The sequence below is a fragment of the Siniperca chuatsi genome, linkage group LG16 (genome assembly GCF_020085105.1).
Source record: "Siniperca chuatsi isolate FFG_IHB_CAS linkage group LG16, ASM2008510v1, whole genome shotgun sequence".
NCBI lineage: Eukaryota > Metazoa > Chordata > Actinopteri > Centrarchiformes > Sinipercidae > Siniperca > Siniperca chuatsi.
In genome coordinates, this window is record NC_058057.1 from 5,235,459 (window position 1) to 5,259,824 (window position 24,366).

At 39.5% G+C, this 24,366-nt stretch overlaps 1 protein-coding gene and 1 long non-coding RNA gene across 6 annotated transcripts in view; one reads left to right on the forward strand and one right to left on the reverse strand.

The window, feature by feature from the left end:
* Positions 1 to 19,138, reverse strand: part of gopc (golgi-associated PDZ and coiled-coil motif containing) — a 31,457-nt gene extending 12,319 nt beyond the window's left edge. Inside the window, exons 1-4 of one of the 5 annotated variants that reach the window (XM_044168760.1) lie at positions 19,070 to 19,138; positions 18,562 to 18,824; positions 16,112 to 16,276; positions 12,677 to 12,700 (exon numbers count right to left, since the gene is read on the reverse strand). In XM_044168760.1, coding sequence (XP_044024695.1) covers positions 12,677 to 12,700; positions 16,112 to 16,276; positions 18,562 to 18,824; positions 19,070 to 19,073 — 456 coding nt within the window. In that variant the 5' untranslated portion in view covers positions 19,074 to 19,138. Of the gene's footprint in view, positions 1 to 12,676; positions 12,701 to 16,111; positions 16,277 to 18,561 lie in introns of all 5 variants that reach the window. The other 4 variants (XM_044168762.1, XM_044168761.1, XM_044168763.1 and 1 more) reach the window with 4 other exon arrangements.
* Positions 19,139 to 20,220: 1,082 nt separating this feature from the next.
* Positions 20,221 to 22,825, forward strand: LOC122862902. The gene is made up of 2 exons (XR_006374869.1): positions 20,221 to 22,416; positions 22,513 to 22,825. It is a non-coding gene; the product is annotated as an uncharacterized LOC122862902 (long non-coding RNA).
* Positions 22,826 to 24,366: the final 1,541 nt, after the last annotated feature.

Below are 24,366 nucleotides of genomic sequence, written 5' to 3' on the forward strand. Positions count from 1 at the left end.
AGAGGTCGTTGTCACATCAGTTATAATTGATTCCATTAATATATAGCATGAGTAAATAAATGTAAATTTTAATCTTAATGAATACAGTCCTCGGGCACCACCCTTAAACAAGGGTGGTGTCTCATAAAATACACTAAACTCAATGTGGAACTCTGATTAATAATTGAATTAACAACTATAACCAAAATTACCATTAATAGCTAGTAAGTCGAAGGATTTGGAGTTCAGCATAGAAGAGGTTGGCAAATTATTCACTCTTGAGCAACATTAATGAAACCAGCATAATTATACGCACACATTTATTAAAAGATGAACAAGGCAAAAACATACAATGTGAAGTCTACTCTAAATGCACTAAACTAAGTGTGATCACGCTTGTAGAGAGAGGAGGGGCTGGTTTGTCTCAGCCAGCAGTAAGTTTACAAGAATTTGCCAAATTTTAAGATTTGTGGCAAACTAAGATAATACAGACAGCTTCCATTTTAGCTTGTTCATAACAATTCACTATTAGCTTAAGAAGCGCGTTGTGGTTGTAAAAACAGCAACAACAACTGCGTACAAAGCAGTGGAAAAAGGTGGAAATATCGCTTTTCTATTTTTTTCCTCAAATTGTCGTCAACTCGAGTAAAATGCTACCTTCACTTCACCTGGTGTCTCTACCGCGGACTCTCTGCTCTTCCGTCAGGTGTGTGTATGAGTGAAAGAGTGTGCACGTGTACAGTGGGGGGAGAGGGGCTGACTGACTGGTAGTGAGAGATGCTTTGCTAAACCAACGGCACAAAACAACATTAGAAATCTTTTATGTTAATATGAGATGGGTAAAAACTGGGGTACCAGTGGTCCCAACATATTGAAACGCTGCAGGGTTTGTGATAATGGAACAAGTGTGTAATTTGTTCTCACTCCTTTCAAATGGATTTAAACAAGCTGAAGTTACTTTGAGGCTTTGTGAGGCCCAAAACCCGCACACTGCTGCCTGTGTCTTTAATTTCAGCCGATCGGGCTGCTTCCTTCTGTTGAGCAAAAAAAGGTTTGAACCCACCCATTGCTGCCTGCGGCTATATTTTTTCTATAATTATTGTAATTCATCAGCATTATTCTTAATCTTTTTCGTTTATTGCTTTTATCATAACTTATCTGTTGTTTGGTAGAAAAGGTTTCAGTCGTAGTCATCTGGACACTGTTTTCAGAATCAAGACGTTTCGGCTCCCATCCGGAAGTCATTCTCAATTGTGAAAAAATTGGACGGGAACTGGAAATTTAAGCTAATCTGAGTTACATAAGCCCTGCCCTCAGGAGGGAATCTGCCTGAGTATCTGTTAATAGCTAGTTTCACCTGAAACTGACCTAATAGTTTCAAGATGGCCCAGTGATCGGTAATCAGGCCTATTGTTCTCTGGCTGCATCTACTTCATCACTGTTAAGTGCCTGATTAGCATGTGATAGGCGTGACCAAGGTGATAATACACTCTGATAGACTTTGGGCAGATTAAATCTCAGACCACCATTTCTGTTCAAAGAGGGGTTCTCTTTCTTCACAAAAATGGCTTCCTTGACACCCCGTTCAAACCAACTCTTCTCTCTACTAAGAATCTTCACCTCATTGTCTTCAAATGTGTGGTTTGTAGCTTTTAAATGCAAATGCACGGCGCTCTGTAGTCCTGAGTTAGCGTGTCGTCTGTGCTGATAAAGTCTTTTGTGAAGTGGCTGTTTGGTTTCACCTATGTACCGTTCTTTGCAGTTTTCCTCACTGCACTGAATGGAGTAGACAACATTGCTCTGTTTTTGTGTGGGTAACTTGTCCTTAGGGTGAACGAGTTTCTGTCTTAAAGTGTTGCCTGGTTTAAAGAAGACAGGAACATCATGCTGTCTAAAGATCCTTTGTAGTTTTTCAGACAGTCCAGATACATAAGGAATGGAGACACCGTTCCTTCTCGGTTCAGTTACACTTTTGTCCTGTTTTTTGGCTCTTTTAACTTTGTTGATAGCCCAAGTAGGATAACCACAGGCTGAGAGTGCATTCTGGACATGCCTTTCCTCGACGAATGAGGGACTACACCGTCTTATCTGTTGTTTGTTAATTAAATCGGTAACACTTTATAATAACCATCATTAATAAATGGTAAATCGATAGTTAATTCAACTTTAGTTAAGTTATTTTACTGTTAACAAAGAAATGATAATTAATAATGCTAATTATTAGTAAGGCTATATTTTGTTATTTTATCATTAGATTGTGTAATATAAAATAATTAGTTTATAAAATATATATTGTATCAGCTGATGAGATAATTACATTCTGATTACATTAGTAAACTATTAACGTTTATTGTTGCACACATTATAACATTTTATATCCTAAAATAAGTATTTGTTAATGATTACCAAATGATTTGTAAACTTTTAAGAAATCGTTTGTAAAACTTCTATATAAACATTACATAGATAGATGGACCAAATATTTGAAACACTTAATATTTGTTTAGAAACTGTCTAGAAACATTATTTGGATGGCTATTATAGTTGCAACTGATGATATTACCTTGTTAAATAGTTAATAAATAAAGCATCTATAAACATTATTTAGATGGTCATTATAAAGTTGTAATTGATGTTTATAATAGAGCTCAACAGTGAGGTTCCCGAAGGATTCTTCTCACATCTGCTGTGGATACTGACAGTGGCTGGTCTTCTGGAGGCTGAGTAGACTTTACAGCTGACTCTTTGTTGGGCCGATCAAAACGAGCATAAAATGTGTCTACCTCATCTGGTAGTGTGGCCTCACACATGATGGGTGCTTTTGTAGCCTGTGATGTTTTTGATTGCCTGCCACATATCTTTGGTGTTGAGGTCTCTCTCCAGTGTCTCCTGATGTTGATGTTTTGCCTCCTTGATGCCAGCTTTCAGTCCTGTATGTATGCTTCCTTGTCTCCTGACCGAAAAGCATCTTTTTTGGCTCTGAGAAGAGCCATCTCTCCATTCATCCAGGCTTTCTGGTTGGGAAATAATTTTATTGTCTTTGTGATCTCCACATCATCAACAAATTTGCTGACTCCTCAAGATTGATGTGGTTCTCCTAGGTGGCAACATCTCTGAACATGAGCCAGTCTGGGCACTCAAAACAGTCCTGTAGAGCTGCTGTAACTTAATCTCTCCACACAAAACTAACAGTTTTTCTGATCGTTTGACCCTTTTTATCAGCTGGGTGTAAGTAGGCAGGAGAAGCAGGGAAAAATGGTCTCAGTAAAGATGAGGGCACAGTAGTCTCTGATTTCCTGTTGTTGAGATAACCTGAGTTTTATCTCATCCATTTTACTCAAAACATGATTTACCTCTGTTCACTCTATTGGCAATGTAAGGGAACATATCTTAAGAAAGAAAAAAAAACTGTTTATTGGCTCCAAAGAGTATTTATGCAAATTTATTAAAAAAGAAAAACTGAAATATCACATGGTCATATGATTTGGGGATCCTCTGCCATTCTTCCTTGCAGATCCTTTCCAGTTCCGTCAGGTTGGATGGTGAACGTTTGTGGACAGCCATTTTCAGGTCTCTCCAGAGATGCTCAATTGGGTTTAGGTCAGGGCTCTGGCTGGGCCAGTCAAGAATGGTCACAGAGTTGTTCCGAAGCCACTCCTTTGTTATTTTAGCTGTGTGCTTAGGGTCATTGTCTTGTTGGAAGGTGAACCTTCAGCCCAATCTGAGGTCCTGAGCACTCTGGAAGAGGTTTTCTTCCAGGATATCTCTGTACTTGGCCGCATTCATCTTTCCTTCAATTGCAACCAGTTGTCCTGTCCCTGCAGCTGAAAAACACCCCCATAGCATGATGCTGCCACCACCATGTTTCACTGTTGGGATTGTATTGGGCAGGTGATGAGCAGTGCCTGGTTTTCTCCACACATACCGCTTAGAATTAATGCCAAAAAGTTCAATCTTGGTCTCATCAGACCAGAGGATCTTATTTCTCATAGTCTGAGAGTCCTTCATGTGTTTTTTACTCTATGCAGGCTTTCATATGTCTTGCACTGAGGAGAGGCTTCCGTCAGGCCACTCTGCCATAAAGCCCCGACTGGTGGAGGGCTGCAGTGATAGTTGACTTTCTGGAACTTTCTCCCATCTCCCTACTGCATCTCTGGAGCTCAGCCACAGTGATCTTTGGGTTCTTCTTTACCTCTCTCACCAAGGCTCTTCTCCCACGATCACGCAGTTTGGCTGGACGGCCAGGTCTAGGAAGAGTTCTGGTCGTCCCAAACTTCTTCCATTTAAGTATTATGGAGGCCACTGTGCTCTTAGGAACCTTGAGTGCTGCAGAAATTCTTTTGTAACCTTGGCCAGATCCGTGCCTTGCCACAACTGCCACAAGTCTCTGAGCTCCTTGGGCAGTTCCTTCGACCTCATGATTCTCATTTGCTCTGACATGCACTGTGAGCTGTAAGGTCTTATATAGACAGGTGTGTACCTTTCCTAATCAAGTCCAATCAGTTTAATTAAACACAGCTGGACTCCAATGAAGGAATAGAACCATCTCAAGGAGGATCAGAAGAAATGGACAGCATGTGAGTTAAATATGAGTGTCACAGCAAAGGGTCTGAATACTTATGACCATGTGATATTTCAGTTTTTCTTTTTTAATAAATTTGCAAAAATTTCTACATTTCTGTTTTTTCTGTCAAGATGGGGTGCTGAGTGTACATTAATGAGAAATAAAATGAACTTTTTTGATTTTAGCAAATGGCTGCAATGAAACAAAGAGCGAAAAATTTAAAAGGGGTCTGAATACTTTCCATACCCACTGTAGGCCTGCATGTGTTTTGGGAGGAGTAGCCTGCCCCATAATGTAGGATAATTTGTAAATGTAATGTTATTCATTCTCACTCATCTAAACAGCATTTATTTGGCAGAAAACCCAAAGTATAATAACCCTAAGTACTATAGTCAGTGTACCACAGGGCATGCCTATCACGTACATTAACATAGCAAGAGATACACATATAGCATCACTTGTGGTCTGCCTCTGTCACCAGATTCGTCACATATATGAAAACATATTACTGGCGATTTTCATGTTGCATCTCATACCTACTGCAGTGAATATAATTGTGAAAAAGTGAGTACTACACTACACTTATGAAAAAAGAAATTGAAGCTGCTGTTAGGTGAACATAACATATGCACGTGTACGGGAACCAGTTAGTTTGAAAACCAGTTAGAACATAACACCAGCGAGAGCAGAGGGGGCTTTCATGTAAGTTAACAACAAAGCCAGCTGAGCTAGCGTTGCAGTATGAAGTTCAACAAAAAGCAACGGGAAAAAACACTACTACTAACCTACTACTCTGGTTATTTAATTGGCTTCAAATGAGGCTTAACGTTAACACAATTTCTCTTGACTGTCCCTCAATATTACAACATTAGTCCAACATCGTCCCAGCCTGTGGGAGTAGACGCTAGCCACATTAGCCCCGCAACATGCTAACACCAAGTTCAACAGGATAACCTGCAAAATAAACAGTAAAGCAACATAGAAATGGCAAAACTTACAGCTTCCAAATTTAAAGTTGGTATAGATCCATCCTTGAGCTTTAAAGCAAATCCTGCTTTGTACTTGAGAAAGCAGTCCGAAATAAGATGGTTAACTTAGCGCACACACAAGACTTTTCCGGTTGTTATGGGAAGATTTCAATCAAAAATAAAGTTATTCCACTGGGTCTTCTCTTCCTCGAATAGTGGGAGTAGATGAAGACTTGTGTTGTTTTTTGCAGCCAACAACAGAGAAATTGGCAAGCTTTGCTCATTACGTTACTGTAAGCGCCATTTACCAGTGCAAGTTGGTTTTATTGTTAGATGGTGTGACTTGTTGGGAGTACAGTGAGGGAATATATTTCAGTGTAATGTTGGGGAATATTGTTGAGTATTTGGTGTGATTTCATTCCTGTATATTTGACCTCTGAATTTTGCTGTCTTCTTGTGTGCCTTCTGTACAAATGTGACAAATGAACAGGAAGTGGATTTTGTTTTAGAAGTGTTCAAAAAAGTAAAAATAAACAAGTGCACTGCAAAGCAACACAGTTGTTAATGTATGCAAAAGAAGTTAAGAAAACATAAAAATGAAAGCGTTTGAAGACAGTGTGGATACTGATATGCTGCATAGCTGTGCCAAAAAAAGATTAATAAAACATGTGCTACTCCGCTTCTTGAGAAAATGAGACAACAAGGATGTTTTGGTCTTATGAAGATGACATTCAAAATTAATAATTAATAATTTTTGATGAACCATTGTTGAACTAGAAGTTGTGTAAAAATAGCCAACATGGCGAACGACGATATGGACGATTCCAGGCCAAGAGCACAGAGCTGCAACAGCAGGACTGGCCACAAGAGGGCACCAAGATATACCGAAAAGGGTCTGGAAGAACAACTAAGCAGGCATATAAATGCAAGACGATGTCACAGTTAAACATCAAAAACGAATAAGATTAATGGACTAATGAAAGATAATGGGAGTCCAGAGATTGTTGATGAACATTTAAATGAATGCCCAAAACTACTAAAGGAGTTTTTGCATGCAAATGATGATGTACTGTTGCCTGATGAAGAAAAGGATGCTGATCAAATGTTTTATTTCAAGCCAAAAAAGAAACAATTCAGTAGTTTCATGATTGAAGTTGAAAAATGGATAGCTACAACAAGGCAACAACATCATGATGATGTGAGTCCAGATGATGGTAAATCTGTGACTGCTTCACAAGCAAACAAGAAATCTGGTTTCTGTGTTGCACGAAGCACAGCTAGTAGCCATTCATCAAGATCATCGAGAGTCTCATCCATATCATAAGCATGACAGAAGGAACAAGCAAAACACTTGCACATGCAGCATCCCTGAAAAAGAAACAGGCATTAGACATTGAAGAATGCAAGCAAAGCAAAGAAGTACCAGCTTGAGATCGACACAGCTATTGCTGCTTCTACAGCCAAAATAAATGTGCTGGAAAATTATGAGAATGAGAACTGTAAACTGTAAAAGTTTAGTGGACAATCAACAGCTAAGAAGCCAGGAGCAAGTTATGATCACACTTAATAGTCAAGCAATTATCAAGTGAAACAAGAAGATGACATACAGCAAACTGATAAATAGTAATCCAGTAAACCTGTGTGGACTCATCATGGCTACAGTGAGGCAAGGAAATTGCTGACTTGTCACTATGGTAACAAACTGAAAATTGCAACTGCCTACATGAACAGAGCATTCCAATTGGCTGCAAATTAAACCAGATAATGCTAAGGCTCTTCATAGATACTCCCTGCTTCTCACTGGCTGTAACAAGGCAATGCAAGACATTTATCAGCTTCAAGAAACGGAGAATCACACTAATCGCAAAATCATTGTTTCTAAGTTACCATACAAAGTTTCTGCTTTTAACATTCAAGAAACAAGTGGAAGGAGAGCAAAACTTTCAGATCCTTATGATGACAATAGAGCAGTTGAGAGCAGTCAAAGAAACAAAACTGAAAGCACTACTACTAGTGAATCAACACACATGTGAACTTGTGGAGCTACCAGGGCTAGAAAAGACAATCGTGTTTTGTCAATTGTTCCTGTGTGTGTCAAGTTAAAGAAAAGCATCCCAGTGCAGGAAGATTGGGAAGAGTGGCCACACCTTCATGCAATCCAGCTGCCTCATATAGATGCAGACATTGGACTTTTAATAGGATGTCAGGTTTACAAGGCTATGGAACCATGGGAGGTCATCCACAGTGAGGATGACGGTCCATATGCAGTTCGAAACAGTCCTAGGTTGGGTCATCAATGGTCCCCTCAGGAGAGATGGTTGCACTGCTCCATCTCAAAGTGGAATTAGTGTTTCTGTGAATCGAATTGCTGGTGCAACAGTTCAACCATGATTTTCCAAAGAAAGCCAGTGAAGAAAAACAGGAAATGTCACGAGAAAACATTCAGTTAATGAAACTGCTAAAAAGGGTTGCTGGACACTACAGTATAGGTCTTCCTTTGAGAAACAATGCTGTCAAAATGCCTAACAACCGCAGTGAGAGCAAAAAACCTGAAAAGGAAACTTGTCAAAAAAAAAGGAGTTTAACAGAGAATATCAAAGCTTCATATAGGACCTGCTGAGTAAGGGGTATGCAGTTAAAGTACCAAATGAAAACACTGTCTGAAGATGAGAGAGTTTGGTACATACCTCACCATGGGGTGTACCACCCCCAAAAAGGAAAACTGTGTCGTTTTTGACTGAAAGGCATTATATCAAGGTAAGTCACTGAATGGAGAATTTACCAAACACACTAATTGGAGTTTTAACACGATTCCGACATGACCATATTACCTTAATGTCAGACATAGAGGTTATGTATCACCAAGTAAGAGTACCACCAGAGGATAGTGACCTTCTGCGGTTCCTCTGGTAGCCAGATGGAAACTTGAATGAACCTCTGCAAGAATTCAAGATGGTTGTGCACTTATTTGGGGCAACATCCTCCCCCAGCTGTGCCAACTTTACACTAAAGAAGACAGCTGAGGATGCTAAAGACAAAATGGCACCTGCTGCAGTTAAAGCAGTTTTGAACAATGTTTACATAGATGATTGTCTTCTGTCAGTGTCAGATGAAACCCAAGCAGTTGCTATGGTCAAGGACTTGACAGTACTGTGTAAGAGTGGAGAATTCCATCTAACCAAGTGGATGAGTAATACCAAGAGCAGTCCTTGCCTCCATTCCTGGGGGAAAAAAAAAATATATATATATATATATATATATATATATATATATAGCAAAGGAGGTTAAGGATTTGGATTTCAGTCATGATGCATTACCTGATGAGAGAATCCTAGGAGTAAACTGGTATACTGTGTCAGATGTATTCAAGATCAGAATAAATGCAAAACATACGCCGCAGACAAGACGTGGAATCCTCTCATTTGTAAGTGCTATATATGACCCTTTAGGATTTTTGTCACCGGTCACGCTTCCAGCAAAAACTATCCTGCAGGTGCTATGTGGCAGGACAGTCTCCTGGGATGCAGATATCCCTGCTGAACTGGTTCAAAAGGTCACTAATGTGTTTTCTGATCTCACCAAGCTTCATGGCTTTACTGTGGATAGGTGTCTGAAACTTGGAATTTGGAACAATTACATCTACACAGCTGCATCACTTTGCCAATGCGAGTGAGAAAGGTTATGGAGTTGTTACTTACCTTCGTACAACAAATAAAAAGGGGGAAAATCACTGTTCATTCATCATCAGAAAGTCCAGAGTGTTGCCACTGAAACAAACAACAATTCCAAGGCTGGAATTAACAGCAGCTGCAGTTGCTGTAAAAATGGACAGGCTCATGAGAAAGGAGCTGCAAATGCCGCTGGAAGAATCTGTGTTTTGGTCCGATAGTACTACTGTTTTGAAGTACATTGCCAACAAAAATATTAGGTTCAAAACTTTTGTGGCAAACAGAGTGTCACTCATCTGAGACAACACTAAGCCACGTAAGTGGATGTATGTTAACTCTGAGTTGAATCCCACTGACCATGTGTCAAGAGGAATGAATGCAGACATGCTCACACAATGTCAGAACTGGATTGGTGGGCCAGAATTTTTGATAAGGGACAAGAAACACTGACACCAGACATGAGAGAGATACAGAAAGATGATGTTGACGTTAAAGAAGCAGTGAGTGTGAATGTTACAAATATGCATGAGAATACACTTAACAAGCTCATTTGTCATTATTCAGAGTGGCACTGTTTAAAAAAAGGCACCTGGATGGTGAAATTTAAACAACTGCTTCATAGGCTGAGCACACATTGTAAGTTTCTCATATCACGAGCAAGTGATAGTTGTCAGAGTCATGAAAAGAAAACTGAGATGGTTACAAGCCAAATGCAGCAGTTAAGAGAAACTATTACTGCTGAATATGTTGCAATGGGAGAAATTGTGATTATCAAGTTTTGTCAAAGTCAAAGCTTCAGTGATGAACTGAGGACTCTTCAGAAGGGTGACAAGCTTAAAAGGAGCAGTCACATTGTCAAGCTTGGTCCTGTTGTGCAAGATGGGATTTTAAGGGTCGACGGAAGGTTGCATCATTCTGCATTGCCAGCAGATGTAACGCATTTTGTGATCCTTCCTAAAAGATCATCATGTTTCCACTTTGATCCTCAGACACTCACCAAGTAACAGGACATAGTGGAAGGAATTATACACTATCCAGACTGAGGGAAAGATTCTGGAATACGCAAGATCTTAGCAAAACTTGGTGAACAGAAAATGGCAAATTTGCCACAAGATAACCTGATACCCAACAAGCCCACATTCACCAATGTGGGAATAGACTATTTGGGGCCCTTCGAGGTAAAATGTGGGCAGAATACAAGAGGTATGGTGTAGTGTTCACGTGTCTCACTGTTAGAGCAATTCACATAGAAGTTGCCTATTCACTTGAGACTGATTCATGCATAAATGCATTTAGGAGATTCATTGCTAGGAGAGGCCAAGTATCTGTCATGAGATCAGACAATGGCACAAACCTGGTGGGAGCAGAGAAAGAAATGCATGAAGCAATCAAAAGAAGTAATCATTCAAAAATCTCAGAGATGCTCATGCAGAAAGGTATTACCTGGATATTTAACCTACCAGTGGGTTCACATTTTGGTGGCATCTGGAAAAGACATATGTTCTGTGAGAAAAATTCTTCACAAGATTCTGAAACAGCAATCTCTTAATGATGACGCCTTCAGACGTTGTTATGTGAAGTTGAGGCGATTGTCAATGGCAGGTCGATAACAAGAGTGTCGAATGATCCAAACAATTTAGAGGCACTAAAACCTAACCATCTACTTCTCCCTAAAAGACAACCAGTACTACCACCTGGAGCGTTTCAAAAGGAGAACTTGTATGTCAAGCGGAGGTGGAAACAGGTGCAGTACCTGTCTGTCATCTTTTGGAAGCATTGGACAAAAGAGTACTTGCTGCAAGAAAGACAGAAGTGGTCAGTAACCAGGAGAAATCTGAAACCAGGAGATATCATCCTCATAGTTGATGACTATGAGGATGATGGGAAAAGTTGAAAGGGCAGTTTATGATTCAAAGGGACTTGTCATATGTGTATTTGTTAAAACTAAAACTCGTATTTTGGAAAGACCAATAGATAAGTTTTGTCTGTTGCTTGAAATGGATGTTTAAGTGTGGATGTTCATGTGTCATGTGTGATATATTTATGCTTAAAGCATGGGATTTATTTACATACTAAATTTGAGTGCATCTTGAGTTCAACTAAATGTGAATTTGAAATGTACTGTTTAAGTTAAGAGATGAATATGAGTTTGGGTTTAAATAAATCAGTCATAAGAGTTTGAGATTAAATGACACTTTAATGTCTTAAGATGTAATTGTTATGCTATAGCACTAACATGCTATAGCATGCCGGAATGTTAGCGGCATTTACCAGTGGCAAGTTTGTTTTATTGTTAGATGGTATGACTTGGAGTACAGTGAGGGGATATTTTTCAGTGTAATGTTGGGGAATATTGTTGAATATTTGGTGTGATTTCAATCCTGTATATTTGACCTCTGTGAATTATACTATCTTCCTGTGTGGCTTCCACAAATGTGACAAATGAACAGGAAGTGGAGTTTTGTTTTTGAAGTGTTCAGAAAAGTAAAAATAAATAAGTGAACGACGGAGCAACACAGTTGTTTTACTGTTGGCATTGCCACCGAGCCAACACAATGTGTAAGACAATCTCATGTTGTCCTTATGATGTGGTTATTGATATAAGAAAGTTTGGATAGAGATGAGAACAATGCAGACTAAAGATAGCCACTACAGTTACCTTCCACATCTTCATGTTACCTGGAGTCAGCGTTAGCAAGGAAAATTGTAGTTACTGGATGTAACTCCAGTTCTATGAGTACATGCGTAGCCCCCTACCTGCATGTTATCGCAGCCACAATAAATCACATTATTTTTAATGTTTAAACATTTATCACAGTAATGACAGTATTGCAAAACGTCACAGTGACGAAACTGGTTTATCACCCACCCCTAGTCGTGTCACATTTGTTGTTAAATGTTGTTTAATGCACTTGGTTTGTGATTACGGTATTCTCTGAGATTAAATTCATTAAAAATCCCTCCACTACAAAGAAACACTGTCCAGGGAGTTTTGTATTAAAAAGACCCCCTGAATGTACATGTGTTTTTTCGTTATACTGTCATTTAATGGTAATTGTAACTCTGTCTGATCCTACCTATTTGTACAAAATGTGAAAATAAAATAACACCAAGAAAGCATCTGAGCTCGACTTTGATGTGTATTTGCGTGAGTGATGGGATGGCCTCATTAACCAAGTGTGCTCTGAAAAACATCCAAATGCTTGCAGCATTAACATGCACTTGAGCATGGTTGGTAAGTACTAGAAACATGTCACGGAAGTAGACATTTGCGTACTTGCATATACAGCAAGTGTGACCCATGGACAACTGAATGCTTGGCTGTGTTAGTAAGCAGGAAAACAGTTATAATTCATGTTCCAGTCCTTTCAGCTCCTGCCTATAAGTGTCAATGAATCACTAGTTGTGTTAAGTGTAGCTACATAATCTATATTCAATCCAAACAATTTATTTTAAAAATCTGATTTTCTACAAAATACACCCATAAACAAACTTACCATCTCTTCCAATGTTGGTGGAGGCTTTAGGGGAGAAGAGGCAGAGGAAGAATGGAAAAAAGTCATAGATTAGAGAAATTCTAATTTCAGGCAACAGAGATTGTGAGGAAGTTAACCATTCAATCCTAAAGCTACCACTAACGACTATTTTTGCTATCGATTAATCTATCGAGTTCATTGACAAAATGTATGTCATTCTATAATGCATCACAAAACAAAATGTAAACAAACGTTTACATATTAAAGTGCAAAACTGTAGGTTTAAAATGGCAACTCCAACATGATAAAAATAAACACACACACTGGCACCGTCAGTCAACATAAAATAAGCCAATGGAATTTGTAAAGGTAGCAGGCAGGCGACTTTATGGCTTTATATTAAACAGCTACAAGGACAAAATATATTAAAAAGCTCTCCTTACTAATGAATAGACAACACTATGGTTTCAGAAACGCAATGCGACGTCATGCTGCGGTGGCCAATCCAGCGATCAGCCCGGTCACACTGCCCCACAGTCAGTAAACCAGTTCATGGACAAAACTATGATACTCTCCCAGTTGTGTCCTCGCTTGGTTTATTTTGTGTACCCAGCTTCGACGTCTGTGTCTGGCTTGCAGTCTATGCTGAAAAATAGCGATACCACAAAGCGTCCTTTGGTTTGTGTTCATTTGTTTGAGAGAGACAGAGAGACAGCTGTGGTCAAGCGACAGAGAGTGAATAAGGAGAGGGAGCACTGGTAGAAAGCCGGTGAATCAGAGAAATAAAACGTTTAAATTATTTTCTGATTGTTTCACAGTGGTTATGTTCTAAAGCACAAATAAACACACCTGCCCCACTTAGTGATATTGAAGAAAAACAATGAAAAACCATACATCAGTTAAAAATATTGATGATGTCGATGCATTTTCAGTGTTGACGTCATCGATTACGTCAACTACTCGTGGCAGCCCTATTCAATACAAGTGGCAGATATATTGTAAAGCAATATGCACATCAATATTGAAAAAGAGTTAAATGAAAGGAGTGGAAGGAATGGGAAAGCAGGAGTAAGGAGCACCACAGCAGCCTACACTGGCCACATAAATTACCTTACACATGTGAAACTGAAATATAGCTTTAGGCTTCAAATCTGTTTTACGTGCATAACTTTCTAAAAGAAATTATATTAAAATATGTCTGATTTTAATGACCAAAAATAAATTCTTTACATTATTTTCAATAATCTTCTATGGACACCCTGCAATACCCTGCTAGCGTGCAAATACATTAGTACTAGCTGAACAACATCGTCATGAAGATTGTGTAGTACAGTGAGTTGGGAAACATTGAGCACGTTCTGATACAACAGGGCTCATTATGTGGGATGATGTAAAACTTAAACTTGTATACAGACATGTTGTGCAGACACGTCAGTAGCTGCTTGTTATATTTATAATTTAGTTTTTATTTCTTTTTTCATTACCTAGGCAGTGTACTGTAGGGTGATTCACTTATTTAGCTTTTATACTTATATACACTTTGTACTTAATTCATCTTAATTGTATAATAGTGTATTATATTTTGATTTGCTTAGTACTTCTATTCCTGTGTGCATTGACGTGATAGTGAGCAGCTGTAACAAAAGAGTTTCCCCTCAGGGATCAATAAAGTATTTCTGATTCTGATTGTTCACCAGGTCAATAGTTTCAGATGTCGCTAAAGTTAAGCTGAGGTTTCATGCAGATACATACCACACAACACAAGACATACAGTAAGAAACTAAATAGAAAGAGGAGGTTTATGTGTGATTTTAAATTCGGCCTCCAAGTATCTTTCTGCATTCATATATTATTCAAGAGGCTATTTTCAGTGTGCAGTTGAACACCTAAATACAGAATAACGTCTGACTTAATAATACTCTTAATGAAATACCAAAAATAGAAAAGTGTGGTTGTTTTTGGGACGGCAACAGTAACCTTTATATCATCCTCTGGATGAGATTAAATGTCTTGCTTTTTTGTGTCAACTGTATTAAGAAGGAAAATCAATGCTGTGTTGCCTGATAAAATATGGAGGACTGCACTTTCTCATATTCATAGTTGTTCAATAAACAGCAGACACAGGTTAATTCAGTTCAAAGTGATTCACCGGTTCCATTATTCTAATGTCATGTTACATAAATTTTACCCATCTACAATCTGTGATAATGTACGTCATTTGATTTACATTCGTTATTTTTGAACTGTCCACTAATTCATCCATTCTGGTCAAGAATTTTTTTGTTTTTTTTGGGGGGTTTACCATAGGACTCTCTCCTGACTTGGCTCTATTTGGATGCTCAGAGGACTCTTTAATTCTCCCTTCACACATTCAAACAACTCTATTGTTGGGCATAGTACTAGCAAAAAAGTTATTCTCAAAGACTAGAAGACACCAACTCCGCCATGTTTCAGAAACTGGTTGCACGAACTTGTCTCAGTTATTTACATGGAGAATTTGCGATCTAATAAATTAAAATGTCAACATAAATGAGAAGAATCTTGTGGTTCCTTTTTACAACATCTGGACTCAATCTGATCACATTTGTATTTTTTCTTTCTTTGTTTTGTTCTTGTATACTCCTATTCTTGATGGGTTGCATTTAACAATCACTTATGGATGATATGTACTGCAAGAAGCGTTTGTGTCCTTGACACAAGGTTAAGATGAACTTCTCTTAGTTTCTTGTACCCTCCCCCAGGTGTGTATGTCTGTGTGTGTGTGTGTGTGTGTGTGTGTGTGTGTGTGTGTGTGTGTGTGTGCGCATGTGTGTGTAGGTTTAACTTGGGTTTTGGGTATTGATTTTTGTGTGGTTTAAATGTTGTTATCAAAAATATGGCTTGCTTTTTTTAAGAAAGCAGTGTAAAAAAAATGTCCTATAAAGCAGGGAACATTCACACTGTTTATGAATAGAACTGGGACTAGGCTCTGTCTAGTTGGCCCAGACTGGACCTCCAATGAAATATCCTGAAATTAGAGACCTCTGTCAGATACTTTTTCTTCAGCTTCCCAACATCATACTTTGAGTCAGTATTAAACAACATCTACGCATGACACTGAATCCATGATGCCTGGCTCACAGACTGCAGGAAGTTGCCAAAAACATCATCAATAAGTATAACCAAATGATTACCCTTTTTCCTGGAGTTTATTGATTTATTTTGTTTAACTTGAGTTAAAGTTCCAGTAACAGAGTGGTTAAGACGCACACAGCTGTAAAGTCCTTGGTTCGACCCTTGACCTTTTTTTTTTTAATGTCACGTCCCCCTCTCTCCCTGCACTTTCTTTCTGTATCTAGATTGTCTATATCAAAGGCAAAATGCCAAAAATATCTTTAGAAAAATAGTTTGCCCTATTGTAAAACTTAAATTTATTCAGTTTGAAGGTTGTGGATAGCATCTCCTCCTCCTACCTACCAGTCTGTCTTTGATTGAGTCAGAGTCCTCAGCCTGGCCTTCCTTGGCATGAAGCTGCAGCTGGAGAGCATGGAGCTCCAGGAGCTGGTCATGGACCTCCCTTTCTACCGTTGTCCGCTCAGCCTTAGCCTCAGTCAACTCAGAACGCAGGTCCACCAGCTGAGCCTGAAGAAGAGGGGTGGGTGAATAGATGCAAAGAAGTGTGGAAGAAGGGGGGGGAAGGGGGAAGGACACCAGAGGCAGATATGCCAGGTCAGAGTCAACACTGCACTGGCTTCAGAGAATATACAACAGTCCAAGCAGGACTCCTTTCATGTGGCCTCCCACTAGGACTGTATCTTACAATGGGAAACCACTTGTCTTAACTGCCTTTCCAGAGTGCACACTGATGGGGTGGGGCTGTCATGATACCAGAATTTTAAGCTTCGATACAATACTAGTATTATGATACTCGATACCTCTTTCGATACAACGGCAAAAAGAAAAAAGTCCTAGGCACGCAAAAGAGCCGTGTGTAGTGCAGGGTATACGCAGGTATACGGTGTATACCTACTTATTTTTCAGTCGGCATTGTGTATACCCACTTCTAAATCCCCTCCAATGCGTGTTATTGCCTTCTTTGGTTGGGTTTAGGCATGAGGAGGCAGAGCGCGCGGCCCTAAACACTCACTACGCAAGTTGCGTAGGGCCCCGCAAATTTTGCAAGGGCCCTGCCTTCCCCTCGTGTCAAAGCGGGTGTCAGTGTTTACACCTTCGATGAGAGGATTAAGCGGAGAAAATAAGAAACACCATGAGAGTGAATTGCGGGAACAGCAATCAGGTAAACTTGTGCACTGTCGCCAAGTGCTTGCTTATGGTGGGAATTGTTGGGTCTCTGTAATAAATAATACTACAAAGAGTACGGTCTAGACCTGCTCTATATGAAAAGTTCCCTGAGATAACTTGTGTTATGATTTGTGCTATATAAATAAAATTTAATTGAAGTTAAGCAACAATGTGCAAATACTTAACACATGGCAACAGCTGCTCATGTAGATGCAGCGGCTGGCAGCTCCTTCAAACCTCGCTACATTTTTGTTTTTGTTTTAATCTGTTATTTTTTGTAACTTTATTGCTGAAGCATCATTGAATGATGTCTGATTGGATTTGATTTAAAGTGATAAGCCAAAATTATTCAAATCGACTGGATCATAAGATTTTGGCTATGGCAACGACTACGCGTGTAGATGCTATGGCCTGTAGCTTCTTCAAACTCTTCTAGCTACATTCTTGTTTTTCATCTTTTTTAAATTTTTCTTCTTTACTGCTGAAACTCGTAGGCCTATTAGGCTACCTATGACAGTAATACATCATTGTTGTCATCAGAAAAGGAAGCCAGGGTTTGGATTATAGAGCAGTGAACCTTGAGCCAGATCAACAGGACCAGGCACCACGGCAGCTGCTGTGATCACCCAAGAGGAGAGGAAAGACAGCCGGGATAGAAGCCATGCAGTCCCAGCTTGGACTTAAGGCTGCTCCTGGCTAATGTCTAGTCTGGACAAAATGGGACTCAGACTGGCCAAGCAATGCAAATCAGAGACTGTTGTGCCCACATCCCTACAGAGATCTGCCCCATCAACATCCTGGATCAAGCACTTGACAGGCGGACCGTGTTCCAAGCTGACAGAGCGCAAGACTCTGGAGGAGGACTCTGTGTTTACATCGATAATGCTTTGTGATCAAACACAGGCAAAGTGGATGGACACTATTTCCAGATGTCAAACTTTTTATGCGAAGATGGAAACCACAATATCATCACTATCTCTATCTGCTGTTTACATTCAACCATATACAAATTAAAAAAAAAATGTGCAGCAGAATTATTGCCTGAGTCTATAGGCTACGTGTAGGCTATGTATATATGTATCTAAATAACTGTATATATTGTTTTATCTTATATCTTTTATTTATTTTATATGTTCAGCTATTTTAATATGAATGTAATTATCTGTTATGTTCAATGTGTGTAGCGTGAAGAGACTACAAACTTTCATTTCATTATATAACCTTGTGTTGTAAAGTGATAAATAAATTACCTTGTATACTACTGGCCCATTTTTGGGTGAACTAAATATGCAAGAGTAAGTTAGTCTTACATTTCACTGTTTATAAACCTTTGCTGAACGGACCGCTTTGAAAACATTTTTTGGATAAATTAAGAGTATACCCACTTCCCCAGGCACCACTGGTAGTAACATATGTCAATAAGAACCGATATATGCCGGTGAGAAGACTGGAACGGGAGCGACATACCAAAAGCCAAGAGTGACAGTACCACCACTCTCAATCGGCATATGCCGCTGGAACAAGAATGGCATAACGTTACCAGTCATCACTTTTAGATCTCGGCAGGAGAGTCTGAATGAGAACTATAACCTCCACTTACCGTGCATCATACAACAGTTACTAACCTCTAGTTTATGGTTGAGTTGGAAAACCGTCTGGGTTTTGTGACAGAGCTGAGCAAAACAGGAGCTTAGGCTTGTCATCTTCTGCCGACCCTCGTACGTAATATCAACTTGATCTGGGTCTATTTCTCCGAGCAGCAGATCCACATCCACGAAGGCCTTGTCAAACTCTTTCTCCAGCACTTCTAGCCAGCGAAACATGGACATACCAGGGCCAAGGCTCGAGCTCTGGCCCGCCGGGGAGCATCCAGCCGAAGCGGACATCGCTAAAGAACAGCAGAGCCCTAACGTTAACGTTAGCTTACTAGCTAACTTTGATGGTGAGTAACGTTGATGAATACCCTCTTTGGGAACCGCTGCGAAATAACACAGTCGAAATAATTTTGAAACCCGATGACTTAGATTATGTATTGAGTTAGCGGACAGAAGTCTGACAAATTGCGTTTTCTGATTCTTGTGAAAGGCACTGTCTGACCAGGAAGTCCCACATCAGACTAGACTAGACTCTTACTCATTCTGCTGCTGCTGCTGCTTCTGCTTCTTCTTCTTCTTCTTCTTCTTCTTCTTCTTCTTCTTCTTCTGATATTTTATGGCGGTTGGCAAACAGCTTTTGGTGCATTACCGCCACCTTCTGAAATGGAGTGTGTATCAGAATGGGCTTATCCTACCCTATAGTCTTCTTTTAAGTCCTGTCTTTTCCAAAAACCTAAATATTGCCCTGTACCCCACATGACCTGAGTTCAACTGGGGTAACTCCTTTAGCCTGAACTTAATGCAATCTCTTGCCAGTTTGTTTTTTAGCATCTGTCTTTCCTGCTAGTACCTAGGACAACGGATAATTACATGTTCTACAGTTTCCTGTATGTTACAGTACTCACACATACCAGTCCCATGTTTACCAGTTATCTTCAGTGTACTATTAAGACCAGTATGCCCAAACCTCATCCTTGAGATAATGTCTTCTTCTTTTTTTGATCTACTGGTTTCCCTCATTTCTCCTACTTTCTTTTGGATACTATAGTACTGCCTACCTTTTGTTTCCCTGTTCCAAATTTCCTGCCATTTCTTTTTCATTTCTACCTTAATTATGCTTTTAACTTCAGCTTTACTATAACTTACTGTCATATTTACTTCTACTTTCTTGGTTGCATCTGTTGCATATTTGTCTGCCAGTTCATTTCCTTCTACCCCTATATGTGCTGGAATCCAGATGAATTTCACTATTATTCCTGCTTTTGTAATTCTGAAGATAGATAGCTATTTCCAGCATAATGTCCTGTCTTGCTTCTGACTGTATACTCTTGAAACTGGTTAACGTACTATTAGAATCTGAACCTATTAAAACTTTGTCTGGTTTGCTGCTTTCTGTCCACTCAAGGGCTAAAAGAATAGCCAACATTTCCCCTGTGAATACTGAAAGGTTGTTACTAACTCTTTTATTTGACATTACATTTAAATCTGGGATTATGAATGCAACTCCTACTCTATTACTTTTTGCTTTTGATGCATCAGTGTATATTTTAGTATACTCAGCGTAACTTCCTTCTATATATATGTTGACTTGGTTCCTATCTATGTTTCTCTCTTTCTTCCTTTCCAGTAGGTGCAGGTCCACCATTATCTCTCTTAATATCCAAGGTGGGACAACAGAGAACGGTACCATGGAGCTTAACATTATATTCCCTATCCCTATTCCATTAGCCGCATTTCCTATTGTCCAACCAAAGCTCTTGATCTGTCATTTTTCTTTCTCTTGGCATGGTTTTAACACCTTCTGAGTAGGGTGATTCTCCTTGTGGCCCTTTAAGTTTGCCCAGTATGTTAGCGCTAATTGGGTTCTTCTGATTTCCAGTGGCATTTCATTCATTTCCACCTGCAAGGCTGATACTGGAGTAGTTTTTATGGCACCACAGCAGAGTCTCAAGGCCTGATATTGTATAGTATCCAATTTCTTTAATAATGTTTTGATGCTGATTAGTAAACTATGCTGCTATAGTCTAGCACTACCCTGATTAATCCAATATATACAGTTTTCAGAGAAATCCTGCTTGCTCCCCACTCTCTACCCCTCAAACACCTTAAAATATTCAGTACCTTTTTACACTTTTCAACCACTTTCCCTATATGCATATACCAGGTAAGATTCTTGTCGAACCAAATACCTAAATACTTGAACTGTTCTACTCTCTCTAAACTTTCTCCATAGAGTTCAAGTTTAATCTGGTCGTGAATTTTCCTTTTTGTGAAAAATACAGCCTTTGTCTTTACCACTGAAAATCGAAAACCCCACTCTATTGCCCAGCCCTCTACTTTCCTTATTGCCTCTTGCACTTTCCTGACTACATAGTCTATATTCCTTCCCTTTTTCCACATAACTCCGTCATCTGAAAATAGTGCGACACCTATCGACCCATCTATACTACTAAACACTTCATTTATCATGATCGAGAACAGAACTGGACTGATTATACTCCCATGAGGATTTCCATTTTCCACCAAATATTTGGAACTATATTCTTTTCCTACCCTTAGTGATATCCACCTCGCTGTTAAGAAGTTTTTAACCCATCTACACATTCTCCTTTTTATTCCCATTTGATGTAACTTTATCATTAACCCTTCCTTCCACAACATGTCATACGCCTTCTCAACATCAAAGAATACAGCTACTAAACACTCTTATTAATTTGAGCTTTCCTAATTTCGTTTTCTAAACACAGAGCCGTATCAATTGTGCTTCTTCCTTTTCTAAATCCACTTTGGTAATTCTTTGACTCTTTCCATTGACTTGGTAAACATCTCTCTTCCCATACTTTATTATATAATCCTAATAATATTCCTTTACTGCTATCACTTAAGTTTCCTAGCATACAATAACTTATTTGGTCTCTCCCTGGCGTTGCTTTCCCCGACTTTCTTAATGCATTATTAGCTCTCTTATAGTAAACAACATGTTTATTGCACTTCTGTCTTCCTCAACATCCTGCAGAGCTTCTACATTTTTCCTATTGTTCTATCTCTTTGTTTCTTTTCCTCATTATTCAAATTTTCAGCACTATGTACCTTAACAAATGTCCTTGCTAATAACTCTGCTTTCTCCTTACCTTCTATTACTACATTCCTCCCATCTTTCATTATAGGATATCCATACTCTTTTCTGTTTCCAGACATCCTCTTAATCATCCCCCATACTCGTTCTAATGGTGTAGTCCTTCCTAGTGAGTCACAGTACCTCTTCCAAAATTCCCTTTTAACTCTCTTTACTGTACTCCTAACTACTGCCTGCTTTCTTTTATAGTCAATAAGATTCTGAAAATTATGCGTTTTCTTCAAGATTCTAAAGGCCTTATTTCGATTTTTTATTGCAGAATTGCATCCTTGTGTCCACCACGGAACTATCTTTTTCCTTTTCCTACCGTTTCTTTTTGGTATTGACTCTTCTGCTGCTCCTACAGTTCATCTCTGCATTGAGGTCATCAATTATCTGGTTCATATTTATCTCCTTTAATTTCCCTTCAGTTATTATTCTATACTTGTTCCAGTTTGCTTCTTCAAATTTCCATCTTCCTTTTCTCTCATCCTGTTCTACTTCAATACTTGTGAATATAGGATTGTGGTAGTTTGCCACCTGATCTCCCCCAGCCCTGTGTTCTCTGTTGTTTTCCCCTTCCTGATGTGTCTTGTGCGTCCCCTAGTTGTCCTTGGATGTGTATGTGTGTGTGTTTGTCACATGGTCTGGCTCTGTGGGCTCCACACCTGCTGCTGATCACCGGCTCACCTGTCTTCTATCACTCATCAGTCTCCAGTTAAATACCTGGCTCTCCCACTACACCAACGCCAGATCGTCCATGTACACTAGTACGACCACTATGTCACGGCTCCTGAGTATTGCTAAGCACCTTCTACTAAGAGTTACTTATATCTTGTGTTTATCCTGGTTTTGCTCTGCCACAGGATTATCCTGTGCCAGTGATTGCTGTCGTCTCTGCTCCTGTCTGGATTCCTGTTTGCCTGCCTGCCTCTCCAATACTCCGCTGTGCTTCTCCTCATCTACCTCTCTACAGAGCCAGACCTTGGGGATCCATCCTGCTCTGTGTTGGTGATCACGCTGACGGCCGGTCTCTACCCCCCTCCGCCACCAGTCTCCTCACCAAGGTTAACATTACCTTCCCTGAAGTCTTCGAAGACTACGTGGAGGACTCTGCTCCGGAGATCTTCCCTCTTTCCCCCCTCTGCCTTGCTTGTCAATAAAGAGTGACTTACTTAACTATATCTCGAGTGTTCTGCATTGTGGGTTCAACCTTAAGATCGTACTACACAACAAGGATAGTGATCACTCCCTATAATATTTCCTTTAATTACTTCCCACCTACTTTCCCCGACCAAAGACTGTTATACCAAAGTGAGATCTATTGCCGATTCTGTTCCCTTCACCAAATTTACCCTTGTACCCGATCCATCATTTAAACATACCAGTTCCTTTTTGTCCATTAGTTCCTCTACAATTTCTCCATTTAAATCTTCTCGTTCACCCCATACTGTGCTGTGTGCATTGAAGTCTCCACACCAGATGATATTACCTCTCCAGTGTTCCAGTATTGATTCTAGTTTTACCTTTTCTAGTTTTTTGCATGGGTTATATAAGTTTACTGTTCTCATACTTTTTTTTTTCTTGCACCAAATTTCAACTACTTCTACTTCCATTTCTTGTACTGTACTTAACCGTCTATGTTTTATACCTTCTTTAATAAATATCGCACACCCTCCACCATTTCCATTGTATCTATCTTTGCATATGGTTGTGTATCCTTTAATAATGAACTCCAGATTTCGCTTGAGCTCCTGCATGCATATGACATCTGGTTTCCTATTTAACTTATCAATGTAGCCTTTAAACTCCTGTCCATTTGCTATCAGACTTCTGGCGTTCCATTGTAATAGTAATAACATTATGGTATGATATGTGAAGCTGTCTCTGAGGTCCCTTCTCCCTGACTAAGGTCAGCATGTATCTTTTCCCATGATAAATCTTTCATATTTAGGAATTTTGCTGCTGCCTTTACTATGATTTAGATTTTTTCTGTCTTGGTTTTTACTTGCTCTGAGCAGTTAATGACGTAGGCTAAAAACAGCACTAACCTGTCCATTGATATACCTGTGTTGTCCCTATGTATCTGTGCTGTTCCTGCATTTGTTTCAGGATGACTTTGGTTGACTCCCTCTTCTCTTCTTTCACTGTTACACATCCTCACAGCCTCAGCATATGTTACTTTCCGTTCTGCTCTTACTCTTTGAATCTCCACTGCCTGCTTCCTGATGGTGCAACCACCATACGCTGCTGTGTGGTTTCCTCCGCAGTTACAGCATTTAACCTGAACATTGCTTCCACACTCTCCATATGCATGTTCTCCTCCACATCTTCCACATCTTTGCTTTCCTTTACATACATTGGCCGTATGACCATACCGCTGACATTTATAACATATAAAGGAGGAACATATTCTCTTACATTAAAGCTCATGTAGCCTACCATCACTTTTTCAGGAAGCACCTCATCATTGAACTGAAGCAGTACTGACTCACTATCCACTTTCCCCCCGTTCCTGAAGGCCTGCAGCTGTCTAATTCCTGTGATTTTTCCTCCTTTCATCACTTTCCTTAGTTCTTCCCAGTTTTCTCTGATGGGGATTCCCGTTATTACTCCCCTAGCTCCTCTCTTCTCACCAACTATCCTTCTTTCCATTATTTCTTTTTTACACACTGTTTGCAATTTCACTTTCACTTTATTTCTCTGCTCCACATTTTTGC